Raw genomic sequence first — 22,922 nt, 5'->3', positions numbered from 1 at the left:
TCCTGAGGTGGCTGTCCGTTGTGGTGTGGTCCTGAGGGTGTCCGTTGTGGGTCCTGAGGTGGCTGTCCGTTGTGTGTGAGTCCGTTGTGGGTCCTGAGGTGGCTGTCCGTTGTGTGTGAGTCTGTTGTGGGTCCTGAGGTGGCTGTCCGTTGTGTGTGAGTCCGTTGTGGATCCTGAGGTGGCTGTCCGTTGTGTGTCCTGAGGTGGCTGTCCGTTGTGTGTGGGTCCGTTGTGTGTCCTGATGTGGCTGTCCGTTGTGTGTGGGTCCGTTGTGTGTCCTGAGGTGGCTGTCAATTAAGTGTGAGAGTTGTTGAAGTTGTTGAAGTTGTGAGAGTTGTTGTCTGTTCTTTTTGTTAGTATGGTTTTACTGCTACTGATTTTATATTTCTTGATTAGTTTTATAAAGGATGGGTGATGTTTCTTTTTTCCTTTATTACACTGCACACACTGACTCTGGCTTGTTGCAGTTTCCAATTCAGTTTTTGTCTGCATGCTTCTAGTTATGCATTTTGGTCTTTTTATTCTTTATGTGAGGGTCAGCACATGTGATTTAGGTGAGGTTTTCTGCTGGCGTGTAGTTTCTGTGTAGGGCTCTATAGCAGCCTGACTTGGTCTGTTTTCCTAATAGGAGATGTATTAGTATCTTAAGGCCTGGTGTAATATTTTCAGTGTTGCCTTTTCTTAGGTAAGGTGTTTACTGTTAAGTGCTGGAAATTGGTGCTGTTTTGGCATGGGATGTTTACTATTTATGCAATTTCTGTTCAGATAAGTATGTTTTCCTTGTGTCATTTTAAACAATAAAAAATAATTACCAGATCTTTACTTTTTATTTCTGCCGTGAATTGTAATGAGCAGTGTGTCACACGTGAGCGAGGCCTGTCAGGTGTGTCACGATGGGAAAAAGGTTGAGAACCACTGCTCTACCCAAATGGGAATGTTTAAATGTTTTCACTGGCGGAAGACGCAAATACCATCTTCCTACAGAACGTTGATTTCTTTTGGCCACATGCCATTCCAGTGAATCATTCAATGAAGGTAAGCCAGAACCATTCAAAATTATAAATGCCAAAAGCAAGTTCTTAAGCCTACATCGGTCTACAATAGGTAGCCAATGTAATTCCAAAAACAAAGGTTTGGCCCGAGTTCTCCAAGATTTTCCCCAAATAATTTGGGCAGCAGTGTTTTCAAAAAGTTGTAATTTTCAAATCAATTTTCCCTGTAATCCCAAATATATTGCATTACAGTAATCCAGTTGTGAAAGGATCAAGGCATAAACTACAGCTTTTAAGCGCTATCAACTCCAAATACTGTCTCAGTTGCCCAAATAATTTCAATTACGTTCCACCTGTGAAATTTGTTTTTCCAGGGAAAACTGAGAATCCTGGATCACCCCCCAGAGATTTTACATGATCTTTCGGAGTCAATTTTATGCCTCTCAGATAGCCGGGATACTATCTGTCCCAATTTTCAGCAACTCAGCCTTTTCCGAATTGAGAACCAACTTATTCTCAGAAAACCATTGAGCGACTGCTTGTAAACATGAATTCAATCTAAAAACAACCTCTTTATGATTTTTTCCTAAATGAGCCAGAATCTGTATGTCATCAGCATAAATAAAAGGGATAAAATCAAAAGATCGAACCAAATTATCCGGTGGGATTAAAAATAAATTGAAAAGAAGGGGAGATAAAACAGAACCTTATGGAACCCCTACTTTTACCTCACAAGCAGAAGAGAGAGAACCCTGAAAAATCAGATTGTTCCCGACCCTGAAGAAAACTGGATATCCACTTTAAAACCTGACCCCCAATCCCTAAAAACTCACAACGATATAACAAAATGGAATGATCCACAAGACTGAAATCACTAGAAAGGTTGATCAAAACCAATAAAGACACTTCCCCTTTATCCAAATCGGAAGAAGTTTCTCACCCAAAGAGATCATCACAGTCTCTGTACTATAACATTTCCTAAAGCCTTCTTGGGCTTCATCCAACACATCATTATTGGATAAATAGGCAGATAGCTGAGTAAAAACCAATTTTTCTAATATTTGAGCTACAAAAGGTAGATTTGATACTGGCCTACAGTTCTTACATGATATGCAAATTTATCTCATATATATTCATTGTCAATGAACATTGTCAATGTTCATTGACATTGTCATTGTCAATGACAATTCATTTGTCAATGTCAAATGACAATGAACATTGTCATTGACAATGACAATGATCTATTGTTCCATGAGGTAGATCTTAATTTTTCAAGCGCTGAAGCAATGTCAGAGTGTTTCAATAATGAAAAGGTTGACTTTGAATCTGACCAACCATTTCTGTGGATTAAGAACATAAGAACATAAGAAAATGCCATACTGTGTCAGACCAAGGGTCCATCAAGCCCAGCATCCTGTTTCCAACAGTGGCCAATCCAGGCCATAAGAACCTGGCAAGCACCCAAAAACTAAGTCTATTCCATGTTATCATTGCTAATGGCAGTGGCTATTCTCTAAGGCAGAGCTTTCCAAACTTTTCATGTTGGTGACACACTTTTTAGACAAACATAATTTCGGGACACAGTAATTCATCTACTAGCAAACCAGAGGTTAAAGGTTAAATGAACAAAATGTATTTTGACAATTTACGTATGTTTCCTTAAATATATACATAATAAAATGTTTCACGACACAACCTATCTTGTGAAAACCTTTCATTTATATTAAAAATATATAATATTCCAAGATTAATGTTATTGTTATAATTTATGAGTAACAATAATAAAACAAAGTTATTGTGTTATTCAATTTACCTCTTTAATGAGATATATGAGCTTGATGGACACAGCTTTTGAATATTTGATGTTAATAAAAAAGTCCAAAAGGTCTTCTGCATAATTTTAAAAAGCTGGCCAGTTTCACACTATAAAATTATTGATAGCCTCATTCAACTAATTCTATATGGCTATGAGAGTGAAGTCTGGAATTTATAGGAAGGGACAGAATGTCAATATAAATCCTGCACCTCCAGTTCTGTAACTCTCTGCATCCACTGAAATTCCCCCAAACAATGGAGCTTGGATGTTTCCCTTACAGCTCATCATACTAAAAGATATTTTCAAATTCTGGTGTCACCTCACAGTAACAGCAGCACAAACACCTTCCACTGCCAGGCACATTGTGAACTAACACAAAACCCCGCAAAAAAGACCCTCAAAATCTATACTGCAATCCCATCATAACGTAACAGTAATAACACCAAGGACTCAAACAACAATAACCCTACCTGTGAAAAAGCAAGGGTAAATATTAACTGGGTCCTAGAATACCTGCTTCTAGCAGGCGTAAATCGAGGGACACAGGTAAGGGGGGGGTTTAGATAGGGCCGGGGGGGTGGGTTAGGTAGGGGAACTGAGGCAGGCTGTGCGGCTCGGCGCGCGCAGGCTGCCCAAAATCGGCAGCCTTGCGCGCGCCGATCCAGGATTTTATAAGATACGCGTGGCTATGCGCGTATCTTATAAACTCCAGCGTACTTTTGTTTGCGCCTGCTGCGCGAACAAAAGTACGCGTTCGCGCTCTTTTTTAAAATCTACCCCACAGTGAACTTAATAGCAGGTAAAGCAAAATTGCTTACCTTGTAATAGGTGTTATCCCAGGACAGCAGGATGTAGTCCTCACATATGGGTGACATCGGTAATGGAGCCCTATGTAAGGAAAAAACTTCTTTAAAAGTTTCAATGAAACTTTTGACTGGCACCAGAGTGCCTACTGAGCATGCCCAGCATGGCATGATATTCCCTGCCACAGGGGTCTCCCTGCAGTCTTGTTTTGTAGCAATAAGCGTTAGCCAAAAATAAAATAAGAAACGTAACGGACCCAACTCCGCGGGGTGGCGGGTGGGTTTCGTGAGGACTACATCCTGCTGTCCAGGGATAACACCTATTAGAAGGTAAGCAATTTTGCTTTATCCCAGGACAAGCAGGATGCTAGTCCTCACATATGGGTGATTAGCAAGCTAGAGGCTGAGTCATTTTGTAGTGAAGCAACAGTGAAGTATTGTTGTTGAAATGAATCAACCGAAGATCACAGCAGGTTGGATGTAGGAGTTGGGATTACACTGGAAACAAGTTCTTTAAGACGGATTGTCCATAGGCTGAATCTTGTCTACCTTCTTTGTCTAAACAGTAGTGAGCTGCAAAAGTGTGAAGAGAACTCCATGTTGCTGCTTTACAAATGTCCAGAATAGGTACAGAGCGAAGGTGCGCTACTGAGGTTGACATCGCTCTGACTGAGTGTGCTTTTACTCGCCCTTGAAGAGTAAGGCCTGCTTTGTCATAACAAAATTGTATGCAATCTGCTAACCAGTTTGACAGAGTATGCTTCCCCACTGCTTTACCTGGTTTGTTCGGGTCATAGGATACAAACAGCTGACTGGATTTTCTTTGGACTGATGTGCGGTTTAAATAGAAGGATAACGCACGCTTACAGTCCAAAGTGTGTAAGGCTCTTTCACCCTGGTGGGAATGAGGCCTAGGAAAGAATGTTGGTAAAACTATTGATTGTTTCAAGTGAAATTCCGTGACCACCTTAGGAAGGAATTTTGGATGTGTACGGAGGACCACCCTGTCATGTAGGAACTTTGTAAAAGGTTTGTATGTGACTAGAGCTTGTAGTTCACTGACCCTTCTAGCTGATGTAATGGCTATGAGGAATACCGTTTTCCAAGTAAGGTATTTAAGGTCACAGGTATGTATGGGCTCAAATGGAGAACGCATAAGCCTGGTTAATACTACGTTCAGGTCCCATTGTATGCTTGGGGAATGAACTGGAGGTTTAATGTGAGTTAGGCCTCTCATGAATTTAGTGACAAGAGGTTGTGTTGAGATAGGTGCATCTCCCAGCTTGTTATGATAAGCTGAGATTGCACTTAAGTGTACCCTTACAGATGAGGTTTTTAGACCAGAGTCTGAGAGATGGTAAAGGTAATCTAGAAGTGAAGTAGTGGGGCAAGTGAAAGGATCTAAAGCTTTCTGAGTGCACCACAAAGTAAACCGTTTCCATTTGTAGGAATAATTTTTTCTAGTGGAAGGTTTACGTGAAGCTATAAGTACTTGAGATATAGAGGCTGGAAGGTTGAGAGGTTGTAAGATCAAGCTTTCAACATCCATGCTGTCAGGGACAGGGATTGAAGGTTGGGATGGCGTAACTGACCCTGTTCCTGAGTTATGAGATTGGCAGGTACTCCCAGGCAAATTGGATCCCTGACTGAGAGATCTAGCAGTGTGGGGAACCATACTTGTCGAGGCCAATATGGGACTATGAGTATCATAGTCCCCTTGTCCTGTTGTAGCTTCACTAGTGTTTTGGTTATGAGTGGTATCGGTGGATACGCATATAACAGGCCTGAATTCCAATGGCGAGCAAAGGCGTCCTTTGGCAGGCTGTTCTGCTGTCGGAGTAGAGAGCAGTAATTGTTTACTTTGTAGTTGAGATGGGATGCAAAGAGATCTATCGTTGGTTGACCCCAGCGTTGGAAGATCTTGGATGCTATCACTGGATCCAAGGACCATTCGTGCGGTTGGAATTGACGGCTGAGGCGATCAGCTACTACATTGTGGATGCCCGCTAGGTACGTGGCCCGTAGAAGAATTGAGTGTGTCAGGGCCCAGTCCCAAATTTGTGCTGCTTCTTGACAAAGGAGGTAAGAACCTGTCCCCCCTTGTTTGTTGATGTACCACATGGCTACTGTGTTGTCCGTTTGGATCAAAACAGTCTTGTGCGAAAGGCAGTCCTTGAATGCATGCAGCGCATAGCGTATAGCTCGAAGCTCCAGGAAGTTTATTTGAAAAGAGGCTTCTAGCTTTGTCCACGTGCCCTGTGTCTTTAGATGACCAATGTGTGCTCCCCACCCTAAGGTGGATGCATCTGTAGTCAATGTTACCTGTGGAACTGGTTGCTGGAAAGGTAGGCCTTTGAGCAGGTTGTGCATTGATGTCCACCAGATCAGTGCAGAACTGAGCTCTGGAGTGATATGAATGGAAGTGGACATTGGTTGAGTGGCTTGTATCCACTGTGCTTTGAGCGTCCATTGCATTAGTCGCATGGTCAACCTGGCCATGGGAGTCACGTGAACTGTGGATGCCATGTGCCCGAGAAGAGTGAGGCACTGGTGAGCTGTCACTTGGAATTGTCACTTGGAATTGATTCCGAAGAGTGTGAGTCAGGAAGACAAGTGTTTGAGCACAGTCTCTTGGAAGAAAAGCTTTTGCTATTATGGTATTTAGATCTGCACCTATGAACTGTATAAGGTGAGATGGTGAAAGTTGGTAATCTTTGACGAGAAATCCCAAGGAGTGAAGCAAGTGGATAGTGAGCTTGAGAGAAGTGAGGGCTCCTTCTTTTGATTGACTCTTGATGAGCCAATCGTCCAGGTAAGGGAACACGTGCACTTTCTGTTTGTGGAGGTGTGCCATGTGTCATGAAAGCAGAAAGTGCTGACGAGGACACATATGCGCCCTTGCCCATGGCACCACTTGCAGGGTAGCTGCCATCAAGTTGAGTACCTGTAGGTATGACCACACCGTCGGGCGTATGGTGTTCATCAACTGATGCGCTTAAGACATCAATCGCTGGATCTGAAACTCCGGTAGGAAAATTCTGTCCTGTCCCGTGTCGAACTGGATTCCCAAATACTCCAATGACTTGGATGGTTGAAGAATGCTCTTGGTCAGTTTCACCACCCAACCGAGCTCCTGCAATAAGGAGATCACCTTGTGTGTCACCAGGTGGCTCTCTTCCTGAGACATGGCTCGAATCAGCCAGTCGACCAGATACAGGTGCACCAGGATTCCTTCTTTTCACAAGTCCGCCGCTATCACCACCATAATCTTGGAAAATGTTCTGGGAGCGGTAGCTAGGCCAAACGGCAGCACCCAAAACTGATAATGGTGACCCAACACCGTAAAACGTAAAAAGCGTTAGTGTTCCAATCAGATGGTAATATGAAAGTAAGCCTCTGACACATCCAAGGAGGTCAGAAATTCCCCCAACTGCACCGCCATTATTACAGAGCATAAGGTTTCCATTCGAAAATGAGCCACCTTCAAGTGACTGTTGAACCTCTTGAGATCCAAGATGGGACGAAAGTAGCCCTCCTTCTTGGGCACAATAAAATAAATGGAATATTGCCCCATACTTTCTTGAGACGTGGGCACCGGAACCACAGCCCTCAGTCTGAGAAGCCTTTAAAGCATCAACTCCTGCCTGCTTCTTCTGCGGAGAATGGCAAGGGGACACCATGAACATGTCCCGAAAAATACTGCAAAATTCCAGTGCATACCCTTCGCATATCACTTCCAGGACCTACTGGTCTGACATGATCTTAACCCACCTCTGATAAAAGAGAGAGAGACATCCCCCTATTTCCTTCCTGGAAGGTGGGTCAGCAAACCTTCATTGGGAAGCTTGGGAAGGTCCACCACACGAGCCCTCTCCTCTCTTGGGCTGCCGGGGACGAAAGGACTGAGACCTACCAAAAGGCCGAGTCTGCTGAAAGGTCGTCCCTCTGTAGGCACAAAAATGCCTGGAACCCAGGAAACGAACCCTCATACCAAAGGTGCACTGTAACTGTTTCTTATCCTCTGGCAACCAAGGTACTGGAGACTCGCCCCACTTATTGGCCAGTTTCTCCAACTCGCTCCCAAACAAGAGCGAGCCTTTAAAGGGCATCTTGGTAAGATTGGCTTTGGAAGATGTGTCAGCTGACCAATTTTGCAACCAGAGTGACGCCTGGCCGCTATCACTGAAGCCACTCCTCTGGCTGAGGTCCGGACCAAATCACAGCCTGCGTCTGCTAAAAAGGCAGCAGCAGGCTCCATAACCGCTCCAGAATTCCCTCCAGACTCATCAACTCCTGAGAGAGAAGCAGACAAGATCTCGCGACTAGGGCGAAACAGGAGGCAATCCGTAAATTCATTGCCACTACTTCAAAGGCTTGCTAAAGAATAGCATCAATCCTTCTATCATGTACATCCTTCAAGGCCACTCCTCCCCCTACGGGAATAGTTGTCCACTTAGATATGGCACATACCAGAGCATCCACTTTGTGAAAATGTAAATGCTCTCTCACAACTAGATCCAGGGGGTACAGGCCTTCCAATGTCCGACCCCTTTTAAAATTTGCTTCTGGGACATCACATTTCAGATCAATCAATTTCTAGATGACATCCATCACTGGGAAAAAACAAGAGGCTTTACATAAGGAAACCAAAATGGGATTCTTCCTCGGCTCTGCCATAGCATCCGAACCAGGAACACCCAGATGTTTCAAGGTCGGTAGTTCATCTCTATGAAAGAACCACAACATGGTTCAATACGGTTCCAGCCCTAAAAGAATTTCCCCAATGGGAACGGGAATGAACATCAGCACAACACGCCGAGAACGGAGACCGGAGGAAGTCCTGAAATCCCTCTAACTGTCTCTGATTCAGGTAAATCTTTCTCCATTTTTTTTTAAACCTTACCTGAACTCAGTGCTTACCGACTGAGTAGAGTCTGTATCTGGCTGCCAGGGGGAGAGGCAATCCGCCATCATTGCCATACTCTACCTCCTGCACCCGTGCCTTTCAACTGAGCTAGCAGCTAAGTCCACGCTGGGAAACCCAGCTACCGGACCAAGGCATATCTCTGAGAGATCACGGAAATCACCTCAGGAATTCTTAACTGGTGGAGGGACCTTTAGGTATCACCGCAGGAGAGCAAGGCTTTCTTTTCCTAAATTTAGAATTTCAAATTTCTCCTTTCAAAAAGCTCAAAGCAATCCCCATAGGGAGATGCACATCCACCATCTGCTGGAGACGGAGAATACTGGCAGGCTGGGGTCACTGCAAGGTTATATATACTGAGACATTAGCTTGTTCATTCTCCATCTGCTGGTAGGGAAGCATAAAACCATTGGTCCTGAATCCATCTGTCTACATGCTAGGAAAAGTAAAATAACAATACAATGTCAGTGATGGATCCAGAATCTTCTGGCTTCCCTCTCACCACCACCCCCCTACCCCCCCCCATTACAGAAGAGCCAGTAATAAAGGCTGTCAGGGATGGATGCAAGATTCAGACCCTTAGTTGCTTCTAATTCCCACACTGCAGAAGGTCCAGTGGGGAAGACTACAGTCTGTAACATGTATATTAATTAGTTCTAGGAGGCAGGACAGCCAAGAAGAGCAAGTTTGCTTACCGTAAACGGTATTTTCCGTAGATAGCAGATGAATTAGCCATGCTGTATGGGTACGTCTTCTGTGCCACTAGGTGGCGGAGCTCTCTAAGTCTAGTAAAGTCTTTTAGCTAGGTGCTCTCTCCCTCCTGTATCCTGACAGGATTACCTCAGGCTCCTCAGTCAGTATCAAAGCAAGGTAGGTATGCTAGAACTGTCCGGGGAGGCAGATGGGTCAGCATGGCTAATTCATCTGCTATCTACGGAAAACATCGTTTACGGTAAGCAAACTTGCTCTTTTCACGTAGATAAGCAGCTGAATTAGCCATGCTGTATGGGAGTCCCCAGCTGACGTATTGAGCAATTAATATCTGTGAAGTTCTATGTACTTCCCTTTTTTTTTTTTTTTTGCTCAATATGATAAAAATGGCAGAGAGTTCCCATGAAGGCTGTATTTGTGTGAAATCAGTGCTCTTCTGTGGGACAGTTTGTCTCAATAGGGCATCATCCACGGTTTGTTTGTCTAAACAATAGTGGGATGAGGAGTGTGTAGCGATGACAATGTCTCTGCTTTACAGATGTCTTTGAGAGGTATGTGATGGAGATAGGCAAATGAGGCTGCCGTTGCACGCACCTGATGTGTCTTGGGGTCACAGATAGTGTTTGCAACTTTGTCTTATAACAAACTGGATAGAGATGGATATCCATGTGGATAAAGTGTCTTAAGAACATAAGAACATAAGAAAATGCCATACTGGGTCAGACCAAGGGTCCATCAAGCCCAGCATCCTGTTTCCAACAGTGGCCAATCCAGGCCATCAGAAACTGGCAAGTACCCAAAAACTAAGTCTAGTCAATGTTACCATTGCTAATGGCAGTGGCTATTCTCTAAGTGAACTTAATAGCAGGTAATGGACTTCTCCTCCAAGAACTTATCCAATCCTTTTTTAAACACAGCTATACTAACTGCACTAACCACATCCTCTGGCAACAAATTCCAGAGTTTAATTGTGCGTTGAGTAAAAAAGAACTTTCTCCGATTAGTTTTAGTCTTTCGTTATTGGACGTGCTTGTGCATTTGGATTGAATGAAAGAAATAGCAGTGATGGTCGATTGGGTGAAAGTGTGCGCTGTTTGTTGTATGCCAGCGCACGTTTACCATCTAAGGTGTGTAACCTTCCCGCATGGTCATGTGCATGAGGGTTAAGATAGAATGTGGTAAAGTGATGGTTTGGTTAATGTGGAAACTGAAAATTCCGTTGGTGGAAAATAAGGGTGAGTGTGCAAGGTCACTTTGTCGTGGTGAACTAATGCTTAGAATCACTTATTCTCCTTGCAGAAGTTAAGGCAACCAGGAAAAGCCCCTTCCATGAGGTAGCGAAGGTGACAAGTGTCCAAAGGTTCAAAGGGAAAAACTATTAGCTGTTCGAGAACTGAATAATATCTCACGGCACCGGTGGCTTATGCAGAGGTGGATGTAGGAGGAATACCTCCTTCATGAATCTTGAAACTAATGTGCTCTCCATCTAGATGACTGTGAGAAGCTGCTATAGTTCCTAAGGAAGAACGTAGCGATGAAGTAGCAAGGTCGTTGCTATAAAGTAGATGGAGGTAGGAGCGAAGTAAGTTAGGTGGGAAGGTTAATGGGTCGATACCTGTTGATGAACACTAGGATGGGTAGCAGAACTACTTTTTCTGGTAATTGAGCCAGGAGGATAGTCTTCCTGAGGAGAAGAAGACATGTTGAAGGGTAGGAGGAATGTTAAAGCGATAGCAAGCGAGCTTGTTTAATTTCTATGCCGTGAGGTGTAGAGAGGAGTGAAGAAGATGCAGCAGTGTTCCCTTTGCCCTGGGTAAGACGCTGCAAACTGGTGACCTGGGGAATTTGGTTGTGTATTGAAAAAAAAAACAAAACCAAAAAAACGAAGTAGGTAACTGTAGCATGGTTGTCTTGGCCAAGCTGGCGGGGTTAGGAACAGATCCGCCCAGGCCGCTATGGATCTCTGGATTGTGCGAGATAGGAGTGGTATTGAAGGGAATGCAGAGAGTGGGGCTTGGTTGCAATTGATGAGACAAGCATCTGGAGTGAATCGGAGTGGCTTGGGTAACCCGAAGAAAAATTCTGCAGTGTCCTGCTGCTCTCTGTCAGAAAGAGAGCGACTGTAGGGAGACTCTGAACTGAGAATACTTTATGGGCTACTTTTGGATTCAGTTCCCATTAGCGGGGGTGAAAATTCTGCTGAGTTTGATCGCTCTGGAATTGTAGATCTCGGGTAGATAAATTGTTTGCAGCGAGATGATCCCAGTCCAGTACTGGAACTCTTGGTTTGCAGAGGTTCCCTGAACTTGACGCTTTGTTTATATAGGACATTGTAACCTGGTTGTCCGTGTGAATAATGAATATCTTCTCTTGTAGGGCGTTGATTACTGCTTTGGGTACCCGAAGGTGTATGTGCAGCGTACGTTCGTACGAAGTCCATAGACCTTGTGTCCGCAATTCTTTCAGATGAATTTCCCTTGGGGGATGCATCCCTGGTGAGTATTATTTGATGTCGAAAGGGGTTCAAGGGTGAGCCCGTCAATAGTGTCAACGGGAGTAGTCACCAATTGGAGGTGTCTTTCCATGTCTGATGGTAAAGGAAATTTGAGTGGACAGTGGATGGAGAAAGGAGGCCATTGGTGCTTGAGACCCCATTAAAGGTGGCGTATATGTGGACGCTTATGTAGATGGCTGGCACCGTGTGTCTCAAAACAGGTAGGAATTGGCGAGGTGCTACTATGGTACTGTGAAGTAGAATGGTAGACAGCGTGGAGAGAACTATTGTTCTCGGGTGATGTAGGAAACCTTGACTGGAATCGTATCGATGTAGGCACATTTGAAGTGTAAGAGTGAGTGGGTTCCAGATTCGATTGTCCATAGTTAATATGGCGGCCTAGATTGTCTAGGTAAGAAATCGTCTGCAAAGATTGTCTCTTTGTAGTGTTGGATTGGACGCTACTAGGAGCCCACCATTTAGGTAGGGAAAATATTTTCAACCTCCTTACAAAAAGGTGCGCCACCACCAATGCTAGGCATATGGTGAAATCTTGAGGCAGAGGCAAGGCCGAATGGAAGAACTTTGTATTGGAAGTGATGGTCATCTGCTTGGGAACAGAGGAACACCAGGAACTGTGTATATCAGAATGTGAGTTTATGCATCTTTCAAGGTTAGTGAGTACATCTAGTCTTCGGGTTGAAGAAAGGGAAGAATGGACTTGATAGAAGTTATTTGGAACTTCTCCTTGTGGAGGTATTTGTTGAGATATAAAGGTCCCAAACTGGGCGTAAGTCTCCCAAGTTCATGGGAACAAGGAAATAATGGGAATAAACCGCTTGATGGAATTCCGGTTAGGCAATTTCTGCATGATCGAGAAGACCATTGATCCGATGTAAACTGATTCCCTGGTGGAAGGTAGTTGGACAACCGTTCCCCTATAGGAAATGACAGTGGCGTATTGATGCCTAAACCCCTGACTGGGTTTTTGCAGACTGAAGGTCCGTTTGATGTTGCGGCTGGCAAGGCGCTCCAGTATGCTGGTGTGGTACCCATCGCTGATAAGCCTGCTATCTCGGTGGTTGATAAGATGGAGGCTTATAACAAGGTAAGGCTTAAATGTGGTAAAAGTTTACCTTCGGTAGGGGGCCGAGCTGAATATTGACGTCGTGATGTAGATGGACATTGAGGGAATGCCAGGAAAGGACCCGTGTATTCTGCTCCTTGAGCTTCGTCACAGAATGGTGAACTGATCTCCGAAGCAATTTTCTGGATGACTTGGTAAATTCGCCCTCTTGTCATGAACATTGTTTCTTATGGCGGTAGGATGTAACCATGCAAAGCATCTGGATGCCTAGACATTTGCTGAAGTTTTAGAAGAGACATTAAATCCTTCATAAATGGATCACTAATAGTGCCCCAACCCTTCCTCAAAGGTAAGGTATTGAGAAGGTAAACAGGCGTTAGCTGAGTCTTGTAGAATATCAAAGGGATATTGTGCAGTGTAAAACTGGTGGTTCGAATGTGGGCGTTGAGCATTGCATATGAATGACGTTTTTGCGAAGTCATCCAATGTTTTATTAGTCCTAGTCTGTGGTGTATTGGAACGGATTCTGTATGGATGAGCCATTTACATTGCCGACTAAGTACAACGGATTGATGGGGAAGTGGAATGGTAGTATGGACATATTTCAAGTCCATTCCAGGACCCATCTATGAAGGCTGTCAAACTGAGTGTTGTGGCCTGTGAGCGTGGCTGCAAGCTTTGGATACATTCGTGAGTTGAGTCGCCAATGGGCAATGTGTCGACTGATCGTTTACACGTCTGTGGTAGAAAGTGACCCAGCATCGAGCTGTAGTATGTTAGTTTCCGGGCAGGAGCTTTGTTGCTCACTATAAACTTTAAGGGGTGGTACCGTTTGTTTTCTTTTTTACATTTTTACCCCCCCCCCTTTTTTTTTTGTGTGTGTGTGTGTGTGTTTTGAGGTCTCCGTGGCTGTCGCATCGAGAGCCCTGTGACTCTTTTTTTTTTTTTTTTTTTTTGAGTCTGCGGATGCATCAGTGTGCCGACAGAGGCATCGATGCGCCCGCGGATGCGATGGGCTGTTGGGGTCAAGGACGCGTTGGTGCACCGTAGGACACTGTGGCGTTTTGGTGAACGCACCTGCCCTGAGGTGCTCTGACGCACCCGCAACTAGATCTGTCTGGCAGACTCCGAGTTCAGTAAAAAGGAAGTTCTAATGGAAATGCAGATGCTGGTAGATGGAACAGAGCGCATCTAGAAAGGCCATGAGTAGCCAGATGTTTGGGTAACAGCTGGTGACTATAGTATTTGAAATCCTTTATTTGTGTCATATCTGCATTCAGCCAATCCTTTACAAAGTTTTAGCATGCTCTTATATTCTGTTATACTACAAATACCCAACAGGGTGGAATGAAGGTGAGCCGGCGGACGCATCGCTGCGTCAATGAACCGGCGGACACGACAATGCGCCGGCGCACGCATCTGTGCGTCAATGTGCTGGCGGACGCAGCCGTGCATCGATGCACCAGTGCGTCACAGTTCCTGTGTTGTTCAACGGTGCGCCGGAGCTCAACTCGGTGCCTGGCCAGCCAAACCTGGAGGTTACCGAGGAGGTAAGCACTACAAGGGGCTTCCATGGCCCGATGGGGGCCCCTAAAAAACAGGGGATTTTCCCAGAAGTGCAATTGTCTCTTTTTTTTTTTTTTTTTTTTAATGCCCGCAATGCAGTCCTTAGCACCGGTGAATCAATCCACTGAACCAGTGGTGCCCTTCCCCCGACTCCACTCGGTATCGGTCTGGAAAGACATAGGAGAGTCCCATCGAGGAGGTAAAATTAGGGCATCGAATCAGCCAGTGGGGGAAGGGGGTGCCCAGAGATGTATAAAAAGACCTCTCGAGGGCAGGTCTTCATGAGATTTTTTTTTTTTTGTATATCTGTCGATATGTAGATCTAGATCAATGTAGTAAGAAATTCTACTTTTTTTTTTGGTGTGAAGAGAAGAGAGAGCTCGTGCACTCTGTACGCAGAAAAAAACAGACTGAGGAGCCTGAGGTAATCCTGTCATGATACAGGAGGGAGGGAGCACCTAGCTAAAAGTCTTTACTAGACTTAGAGAGCTCCGCCACCTAGTGGCACAAAAGACGTATCCATACAGCATGGCTAATTCAGCTGCTTATCTACCTGAAAACAAAAATACACATATACTGCTATATGCATAATATAGCAGTAGTACTTAACATAACCACCCCACTGGTACTTGGAAGTCAGCCATACATCTCTCATCTTTCCCTCAGTACCTTGCAGCCATACCGGCAGTCCTGCATGTTGATCCAGTAATTTTTGTGGTTCCAGAGGCTTTCAATCCCAAGAAAGAGGTCATCTGCAGTGCTGTAGCTCTTTGCTGTGAATGGATCAATGAAGAAATTCTCTGGAACCTCACGCTTCCCGGACAGAATCAAAACCCAAGCATGGATACGTAGACCACGCAGAGGGTCTTTCTTTGGCTTCTCAGCTTCCTGAAATATACAGAGAAGATATTAGAAATTACATATTGGCTATAAGTGTTTGTACATTCTGATATTACATTACACCTTATAAAAATAATATATAAACTAAAATATGTTATTTAAAACTAGATAGAACAAGTGGACAAAGCTGAGAAGCCATCCTGAGTGCTTTGTGAGAAAGGTCTATCCATTTAATCTCCCTTCTTCAGGTATTCTAGGATTTTTACTGTTTTTTTCAAGGCATGTTTAGACAACAGATACAAAAACTGGACTGGATCAGCTTCTTTGTCCAGTGGCATTGCCATGTTGTGCTGTGCAAAGATACAATTTTGAATCTCAGCTCTACTATTCCTAGTGGGGTCTATGTAGTAAGAATGCATTCAAATGAGCACTAAAAGCTAGCATATATTTTTTAGTATGTGCAAGGGGAGGGCAATTTTCAGAAGCCATTTATTTATTTTATTTTTGTATTTAAGATATTTCTATGCCACTGTATAACAATAGCACCAGGTGACTTACAAAAACTTAAAAACATTCATAATCATAAAACAAAAATGACAATCCAGCCAATAAAACATCAAGCAAAAAGAAAAGAAAAACAGAATCTCATCAAGCCACCCTATTCTTAGATATAATTGAGAAATGCAAGCTGAAATAAATGTCATCTTCAGCATTTTTTTAAATGACTTTAAACAAGCTTACCTGGGTAAATTGGCTGTATGAAATGTACCCAGCTAAAGGTATGTGTGGTGATCAACAATGAGCCTACTTTTAGCCAGGTAAGAAGCAGATATTCCTGGAGGCATGTTAGGTCAGGGCAAGAAAATAATGTATACAGATTCCAATTTCAAATCTACACAAATTATTTTGTATGAGAAAAACAGGTGCAAATCTCTACAGGTTCTTTTTCCCCAGGGCAATTTTCAAAGGGAAAATATGTGCATACTTCTCTTTGAAAACTGGTACAAAACCCCCAGGCAGTCATAAATTTCCTCTTTAAAAATTACTTTATTGCAAATACATCACACACTAGCACTATGAAAAACAAGCTAAATATAGTGTTTGCATGCTTTACATAATGCAGTTCTTACTATACATGCAATATAGACTTCCTCCCGCACTATCTGGCCCAAAGGGACCCTCTGGAAAACAGACTCCCTCCTCTCATCCCTTCAAAGGCCTGAAAAATTGCAATTCCCATTCCCCTAGGCCCCAATAAACAAACAGACACTCCCACCCCTGGATTCCTTCCAAAAGACACATGTGTGCAGTTCAAAGTTTAAGATGTTAATTCAGTGCTTGATTCCAGGCCAATAGGGGACAAGGAACTGTCCTCCTCCTGGCTTAGCATGGGTCTTTTTGGAGGATATCTAGGAGGTAGAAGGGGAAGTGTCTGTTTTTTGGGGTCATTATAAAGACTTCTCTCCAGTAGGCAGCTGCTAATCCCCCAACAGAAGCTACATTTAATGTGTGAAAAAGTGCATTCTAAATTTAGGTCCTATTATGGGAGTGTTAAGACACAGCAGTCTAAGAACTAATAAGGCCATTAGTATGCTATGTATCAGTTTAATATATGTGGGTGTATAAAAATGTAAAGCATCTCTTCAGAGAACTCTCAGATCAGCAAACAAAGGCTCACTTGTCCTTCAAGTAATGTACTAGGCCCATCTAGACGAGGTACGTGAGCGGACAAACTAGGTTGCTGGTCCCATATTGTGGAACACCTTACCTGAATAATTCTGGCTCACATCTGATATCAAGGAGTTTAAAAAGAATTTAAAAACTTGGCTTTTTAAATAGGAATTCTCTGATTGATTGTAGAACTCCATGAGTATCATCTTGAATGTCAGCAGCTCATGCAGCACATATAGTTACATCCAGCTGGAGATTTTGACTATGTATTATGTCATTGTTTTGAATTTTATGTTACTGTCATGATTTTATTTTATGTACAGGTATGTTCTAATTAATTATGCATGTTTTTATATTGGAACTTGCCTCGATCATTGAAGAGGTGGTGATAAATATTTTTAAATAAATAAATGCTATACAGCACATATTTGTTTGCACATCAGGGTTTTTATACACAGCTTGTTAGTTAATGTGTACTCTAACATGGATTACAACAGTGTTTTCCAACCAGTGTGCCTTCAGACCTGATCAGAAATGCCATGGAAAAGTCACCTCTGCCTGATGTTCAGGTCCAGGCTAGCACCCGGGCTCTTCTCAAAGCACCTTGCAGCAACAAGACACATCAGTGGTGGCTCTTAAATGTGTAGGATCTCTTTTCTGAGAACAAATATAATCATGCATGCCACCTCTTCCTAGCTAGAGCATGGGCCCTAGAGTTTGGTAATCAATTAGTAGCATGCAAGGCATGGATAGTCAGGCCCACTAATGGGCCGATTCAGTAAATCGCGCGGGAGAGCCGGCGCTTCGAGGCGAGCGCCCGCTCTCCTGGACTCGAGATCGAATATTCAAATGAGGGCCTGCGCGTCCCTAGTGCCTCCTTATTGGCAGAAGTGGCGGCTGCCAGCGGGTTTGACAGCGGACGCTTAATTTTACTGGCGTTGGTTGTCGAACCCGTTGACAGCCACCGGTTCGAAAAATGGATGCCGGCAAAATTGAGCATCTGTCTTCCAACCCGTGAGCCGCGGGCTGATTTTTTTATTTTTTTATTTTTGGGGCCTCCGACTTAATACCGCTATGATATTAAGTCAGAGGGTGTACAGAAAAGCAGTTTTTTTCTGCTTTTCTGTACACTTTCCCGATGCCAGCCGAAATTAATGCCTGCCTTTGGGCAGGTGTTAATTTCTGAGAGTAAATTTTACTTTCTGTATCACGCAGGACTAACTAATAGGCTCATCAATATGCATTTGCATGTTGCGGGCGCTATTAGTTTGTGGGGGGTTGGACACGCATTTTCCTCACACTAGTATCCCTTACTGTATAAGGGGTAATAATAGCACGTCGAAAACGCGCGTCCAGACAGGGGCCTGAGTGCACCGAACTGAATAGGCCTGTTTGTTTGGCATACACAGAGCACCTACTCATCTTCCCCCTACTGATTTTCTTCCTTTGAAGAACCTCTGTCTTGTCCTCAGGCTGAGTTAGACAGGGAGAGAAAGAAAAATTAGTTCTTAACTGCTAATTTTCATTCCTGTAGTACCTCAGATCAGTCCAGACTCCTGGGTTTTGCCTCCCCTCCAGCAGATGGAGACAGAGAAAGTTTTACTGACACTGACACTTAAGACGAGGTGCCACCTGCAGTCTCTCAGTATTTTCCTGTACCCAAGCCAAATAAAAACTGCAAATACCTACCCATTAAACAACCTTCCCTGAACGAGCAGTAGGAAGTGGAAAACATTAATAGCCAGTCTTGCTCACATCAATACCCCCTGTAGGAATAACAAAACCGTGCCATTCTTCTGAATTACAAAGGAAAACAGCAGATCGAGTGGACTCTCCGAATCTCCCCTTCCACCTGTGAACCAGGGAGCTCTATTCTCTGCTCTTACTCAGCAATTTCTAAATGGAGATATATGATCAAGTGCTGCCACCACTTTTTGGTTCCAGCATTCAACCACAGAGTCCACAGAGAAACCATCTCACTGGACTGCTAAATCCCCCAGCAAAGCCATAAATGTCTCAGGATTACGCTGTGACCTAGAACTAAATTTCCTAACCTGACAAGCTGCTCATATTTTCTTTAATTGAGTCTCAAGTTTTCAAGGAGGTAAAACAATAGTCTGAGCAAAATGTAGGGGCCACCAGAATATCTCCAGAAATCCCATATGTAACACAATTCAAATTTTGAAATACCAACTCTAGCATATATCCTGCAGTGTGAATTGAGACATTAACCAATTGTAGAAAGCCTAAATCTGACATACATTTCATAAAATCTGCTAAAAGCCCTCCCCATATACATCAATATGAAGATTAAAATCACCTAACACCATTAGGTTAAATAATCAAATGGAAAAATCTGTGATTGAATTCATTAACTCGGGGGCAAAATTCTGTCTCCACCTGCTGGTGCGGAGGCAAAACCCAGGAGTCTGGACTGATCTGGTACGTACAGGGAAGTAGCGATTTGAGCGTAGATATTCAGCGGCATAGTTGTGCTGCTGAATATCCCTTGTAACTTAGCCAGATAAATTATATCTGGCTAAGAAACATACCCAGATAGTTCTGAATATTGGGCCCACAAAATATAAAATTGTTTCTGCTAACCGCTCACTACCTGTCAGCTAATTAGCCTGTAACTGAAGCTCCAACAAGGTTGAATGAGTGATCACTGCCACTCATCCTCCCCTTCCCCATTGTCTAGAGTGACCCAAAAAAACGAATACCTGGAATCCGGGGGAAATCAGTTTATCTCACCCAGCTCTCTGTAATGCAGAGAATATCTATCTGTTTGCCTATAATTAAATCAAGAATCACATTAACTTTCCTTTTGCTGAATGGGCATTAATCAGTCCTAACTTAAGTGACCACTGCTGTTTGAGTTCACAGCAAAGAATCAGGGACGTTACTGAAGGAATTATACTTTAGTTTATAAGAAAGATACTTACAGCAATCCTTTGCTCTTCCTCTTTCAGTTTATCCTCTTTGGCTAATTGTATCTTTCTTTCTAGCTTGAATGACTGCTGCAGCTCAAACTTGCTCCTCAGGTCTCGAGGTGGTTTCACAGTGTACTTCTTGGGGACCTTTTTCTGTGTCTTCTCTTGGACCTATAGTTCAAAAGGAATAGAATTTTATAGATTCTCTCATTGCCATTGATAGCAATACAGTCCCACAGAAGAGAGGGAACTCTTGGATCTCACTGTTCCTAGTTGTACTATTTTATCTACACATTATAGGCCCCTACATTTTGCTACAGAGCTTAATAGAGTAAACCAAACACAAAATCTACAGATTACATTGGAAGTGGTTGCTTCCCTTACCTTTACCAGTTTCTTGAGCAAAGGACACTCTTCCCTAGTCTCATCCATTAGACACATTTCTTTGGTAGCATATCCACTGACACAATAAGCATCATACCCAGCACCAAGCAACAGAGAGCAGAGCAGCACACTGAAGTCAAAGCAGTTTCCCAGCTGCAGTCTCAAGGTGGTTGTGGGAGAGTAGAGGTAACTGGGCTGTAAAGCAGAAACATATTACTGTTTCTACAATGCACCTGTCTATTCAACATGAACCTCACAATTACAAGCTGAAGCCATTTAGAAGGATCTTTCAGAGGAAATGCAACAAATCTCTTTCTTACCAGCTCATTGGGGAAGTGAAGGGGCCTCATGGTGAGATAGGTAGCGACAAATTGGGCACATTCATCCCAGCTATATAACTTGGAGAAGGGGAGCAATGTTGGTCGCACTGTGGTACTCACAAATTTCTGCAAACAGATGAACTTTGTCAGCAGAAAGAAAGGTCACCTACTTATTCAGCAAGTTTAACCTTTAAGGCAATTCATTCCTTGCCCACTTGCAAAGTAATCCACATCCACCCACATTCAGTACACAATGCCCACAAAGCAAACATATGCCACACAGCCTCCTATCAAACAACCATGTCACATTCCTACAGATATTCCTACAAAATTAGGGGGCAATTTCAAGAAGCCCACCTAGTTTGAGGATATGCATAAAAATGACATGTGTATATTGCCTCTATTATTTGTGCAGGTGGCTGATAAGGGGACAAAATAGCGCGTACACATTTGAAAATGAAATATACATGTGCCATTTTCCTTCCCTGACCTAAATATACCCCTAGCAGCACTTCTTTTTAACCCAGCTGACAGTACGCATGTTGAAAAGCCCAATGTATTTTTAACCAGGCAAAGGGCAGAAACTTTTAAACAAGCCAATCTACAGAGGAAAATGGTTCTAAAAATTGTCCTCTCAATTCAAACACAACCCCTGTCATTCTATTCAGCTGAATATAATTCATCTATCTGAATACACTCATCTGGCACAAATAAGCGTGGGGTAGCTTGCTTAATGCGGCGGTTACTACCCTAAACCAATTAAGCCTGATACTTCACTTTGAATGCATATACAGCATTGCTCTCTGCTTCAACAGCAGGGGGAAATGTGGAAAAGAGGATTTATATTCAGACAAATTCCAACAAAGCATTGATCTGTGCAATCTGGGTAAACAAGCATCGGGGTAACTTGCTTGATGCAGCGGTTACTACCCGTAACCTTTAAGCCTTATGCTCACCTTTGATGCATCTCCAACATTACTTTCTGCATCAATGGCAGGGGATGGCAGGAAACTGGAATCAAACAGTTACCAACAAGGGTCCTGAACTTGGTGGTTGTTGAAACAGCTAAGTATGGGAAAATATGTGTGGGAGCTTGCTGGGCAGACTGGATAGGCCAATTGGTCTTTTTCTGCCGTCATCTCTATGTTTAAAAGTTCAACCACCAGTGAGGAAACACAAATTCAGTCCTAAAGATAGGAATCAATATCAGATTAATAAGTGTGCTCCATACCAAATAATTCACAGGCTCCTGTCCGCAATGGGCTGCAACCAGTATCACACAGAAGAGCACCTAGTTAACGTCACATACTTTTTCCCATATTCTAATAATTTTTAATCTAAATACTGCAATATCCACTCTTTATTAAATTTTACAATATCATAAAAATTTGTTGTGCTTTTTGGTAGATTAGATATTTGTTTCCCCTGAAGAAGATGCGATAGTGCCAAGACATTGCCAATGTTGGGAGTGTTCTTGGGACTAACAGTATGTTACTGGAAGAAAGATTTAAAAGTAGAGAATTTTTCAGTGAACGGTAATTTAACTTTTTTGATATGGAGTTTTATGAGACTGTAAAATTTAATAAAGAGTGAATATTGTAGTATTTAGATAAAAATTATTAGAATATGGGAAAAAGTATGTGGTTTAGGTGCTCTTCTGTATGATACTGATTGCAGCCCATTGCGGGCAAGAGCCTGTGGATTATTTGGTATGGAGCACACTTATTAACCTGATACTGATTCCCATCTTTAGGAGTGAATTTTTGTTTCCTCGTTAGTGGTTGAATTTTTTATTTTGTACAAGAGGTTTTTTTTTTTGCTGAATAGTTTTAATGATATATTACCATAACATATATATTCTCAGTAGCACACATACTTATACAAATATCTACTTTGCGCACACACACACACACACTCTCTCTCTCTCTCCGAATTCTTCAGAAGGAAGCTCTACTGCACTCATTTTAACCTCAAAGTTTTCTTTGCCTCCACATTGCACTCATTCAAGGGAGAGAGAAAAAGTGATTCATTGTCCAGGTACAGATATGCATACTGCTTTCGGAAATTCTCCACCAGTTGCAGCAACATTTGCTCCACAGGAGAAAGGAAAATTGGTTCTTACCTGCTAATTTTCGTTCCTGTAGTACCACAGATCAGTCCAGACTACTGGGTTTTCCCTCCCCTCCAGCAAATGGAGACAGAGAAAGTTTTACTAACACTGCTACTTAACTACACGAGCTACCTGCAGTTCCTCAGTATTAATATATAACCAAGCCAATCACAACAAATTTGAAAAACATCTCAACTTTCAAAAACTTACAAAATATGAAAAGATAAAAATATTCTCTGCTATAAAAACTGAATGAGTGGACGACTCTTCC

The 22,922-nt window shown here is 43.0% G+C and overlaps 1 protein-coding gene across 2 annotated transcripts in view; it reads right to left on the bottom strand.

Moving 5' to 3' along the window:
- Positions 1-22,922, bottom strand: part of DRC7 (dynein regulatory complex subunit 7) — a 178,725-nt gene that overhangs the window by 107,128 nt on the left and 48,675 nt on the right. For both annotated transcript variants that reach the window (XM_029608921.1, XM_029608922.1), the window contains exons 4-7: positions 20,542-20,667; positions 20,222-20,416; positions 19,850-20,008; positions 15,063-15,281 (exon numbers count right to left, since the gene is read on the bottom strand). In XM_029608921.1, the coding sequence (XP_029464781.1) occupies positions 15,063-15,281; positions 19,850-20,008; positions 20,222-20,416; positions 20,542-20,667 (699 nt within the window). The remainder of the gene's footprint in view (positions 1-15,062; positions 15,282-19,849; positions 20,009-20,221; positions 20,417-20,541; positions 20,668-22,922) is intronic.

The sequence above is a fragment of the Rhinatrema bivittatum genome, chromosome 7 (genome assembly GCF_901001135.1).
Source record: "Rhinatrema bivittatum chromosome 7, aRhiBiv1.1, whole genome shotgun sequence".
Lineage (NCBI taxonomy): Eukaryota > Metazoa > Chordata > Amphibia > Gymnophiona > Rhinatrematidae > Rhinatrema > Rhinatrema bivittatum.
This window is presented reverse-complemented; position numbering and strand designations above follow the sequence as displayed.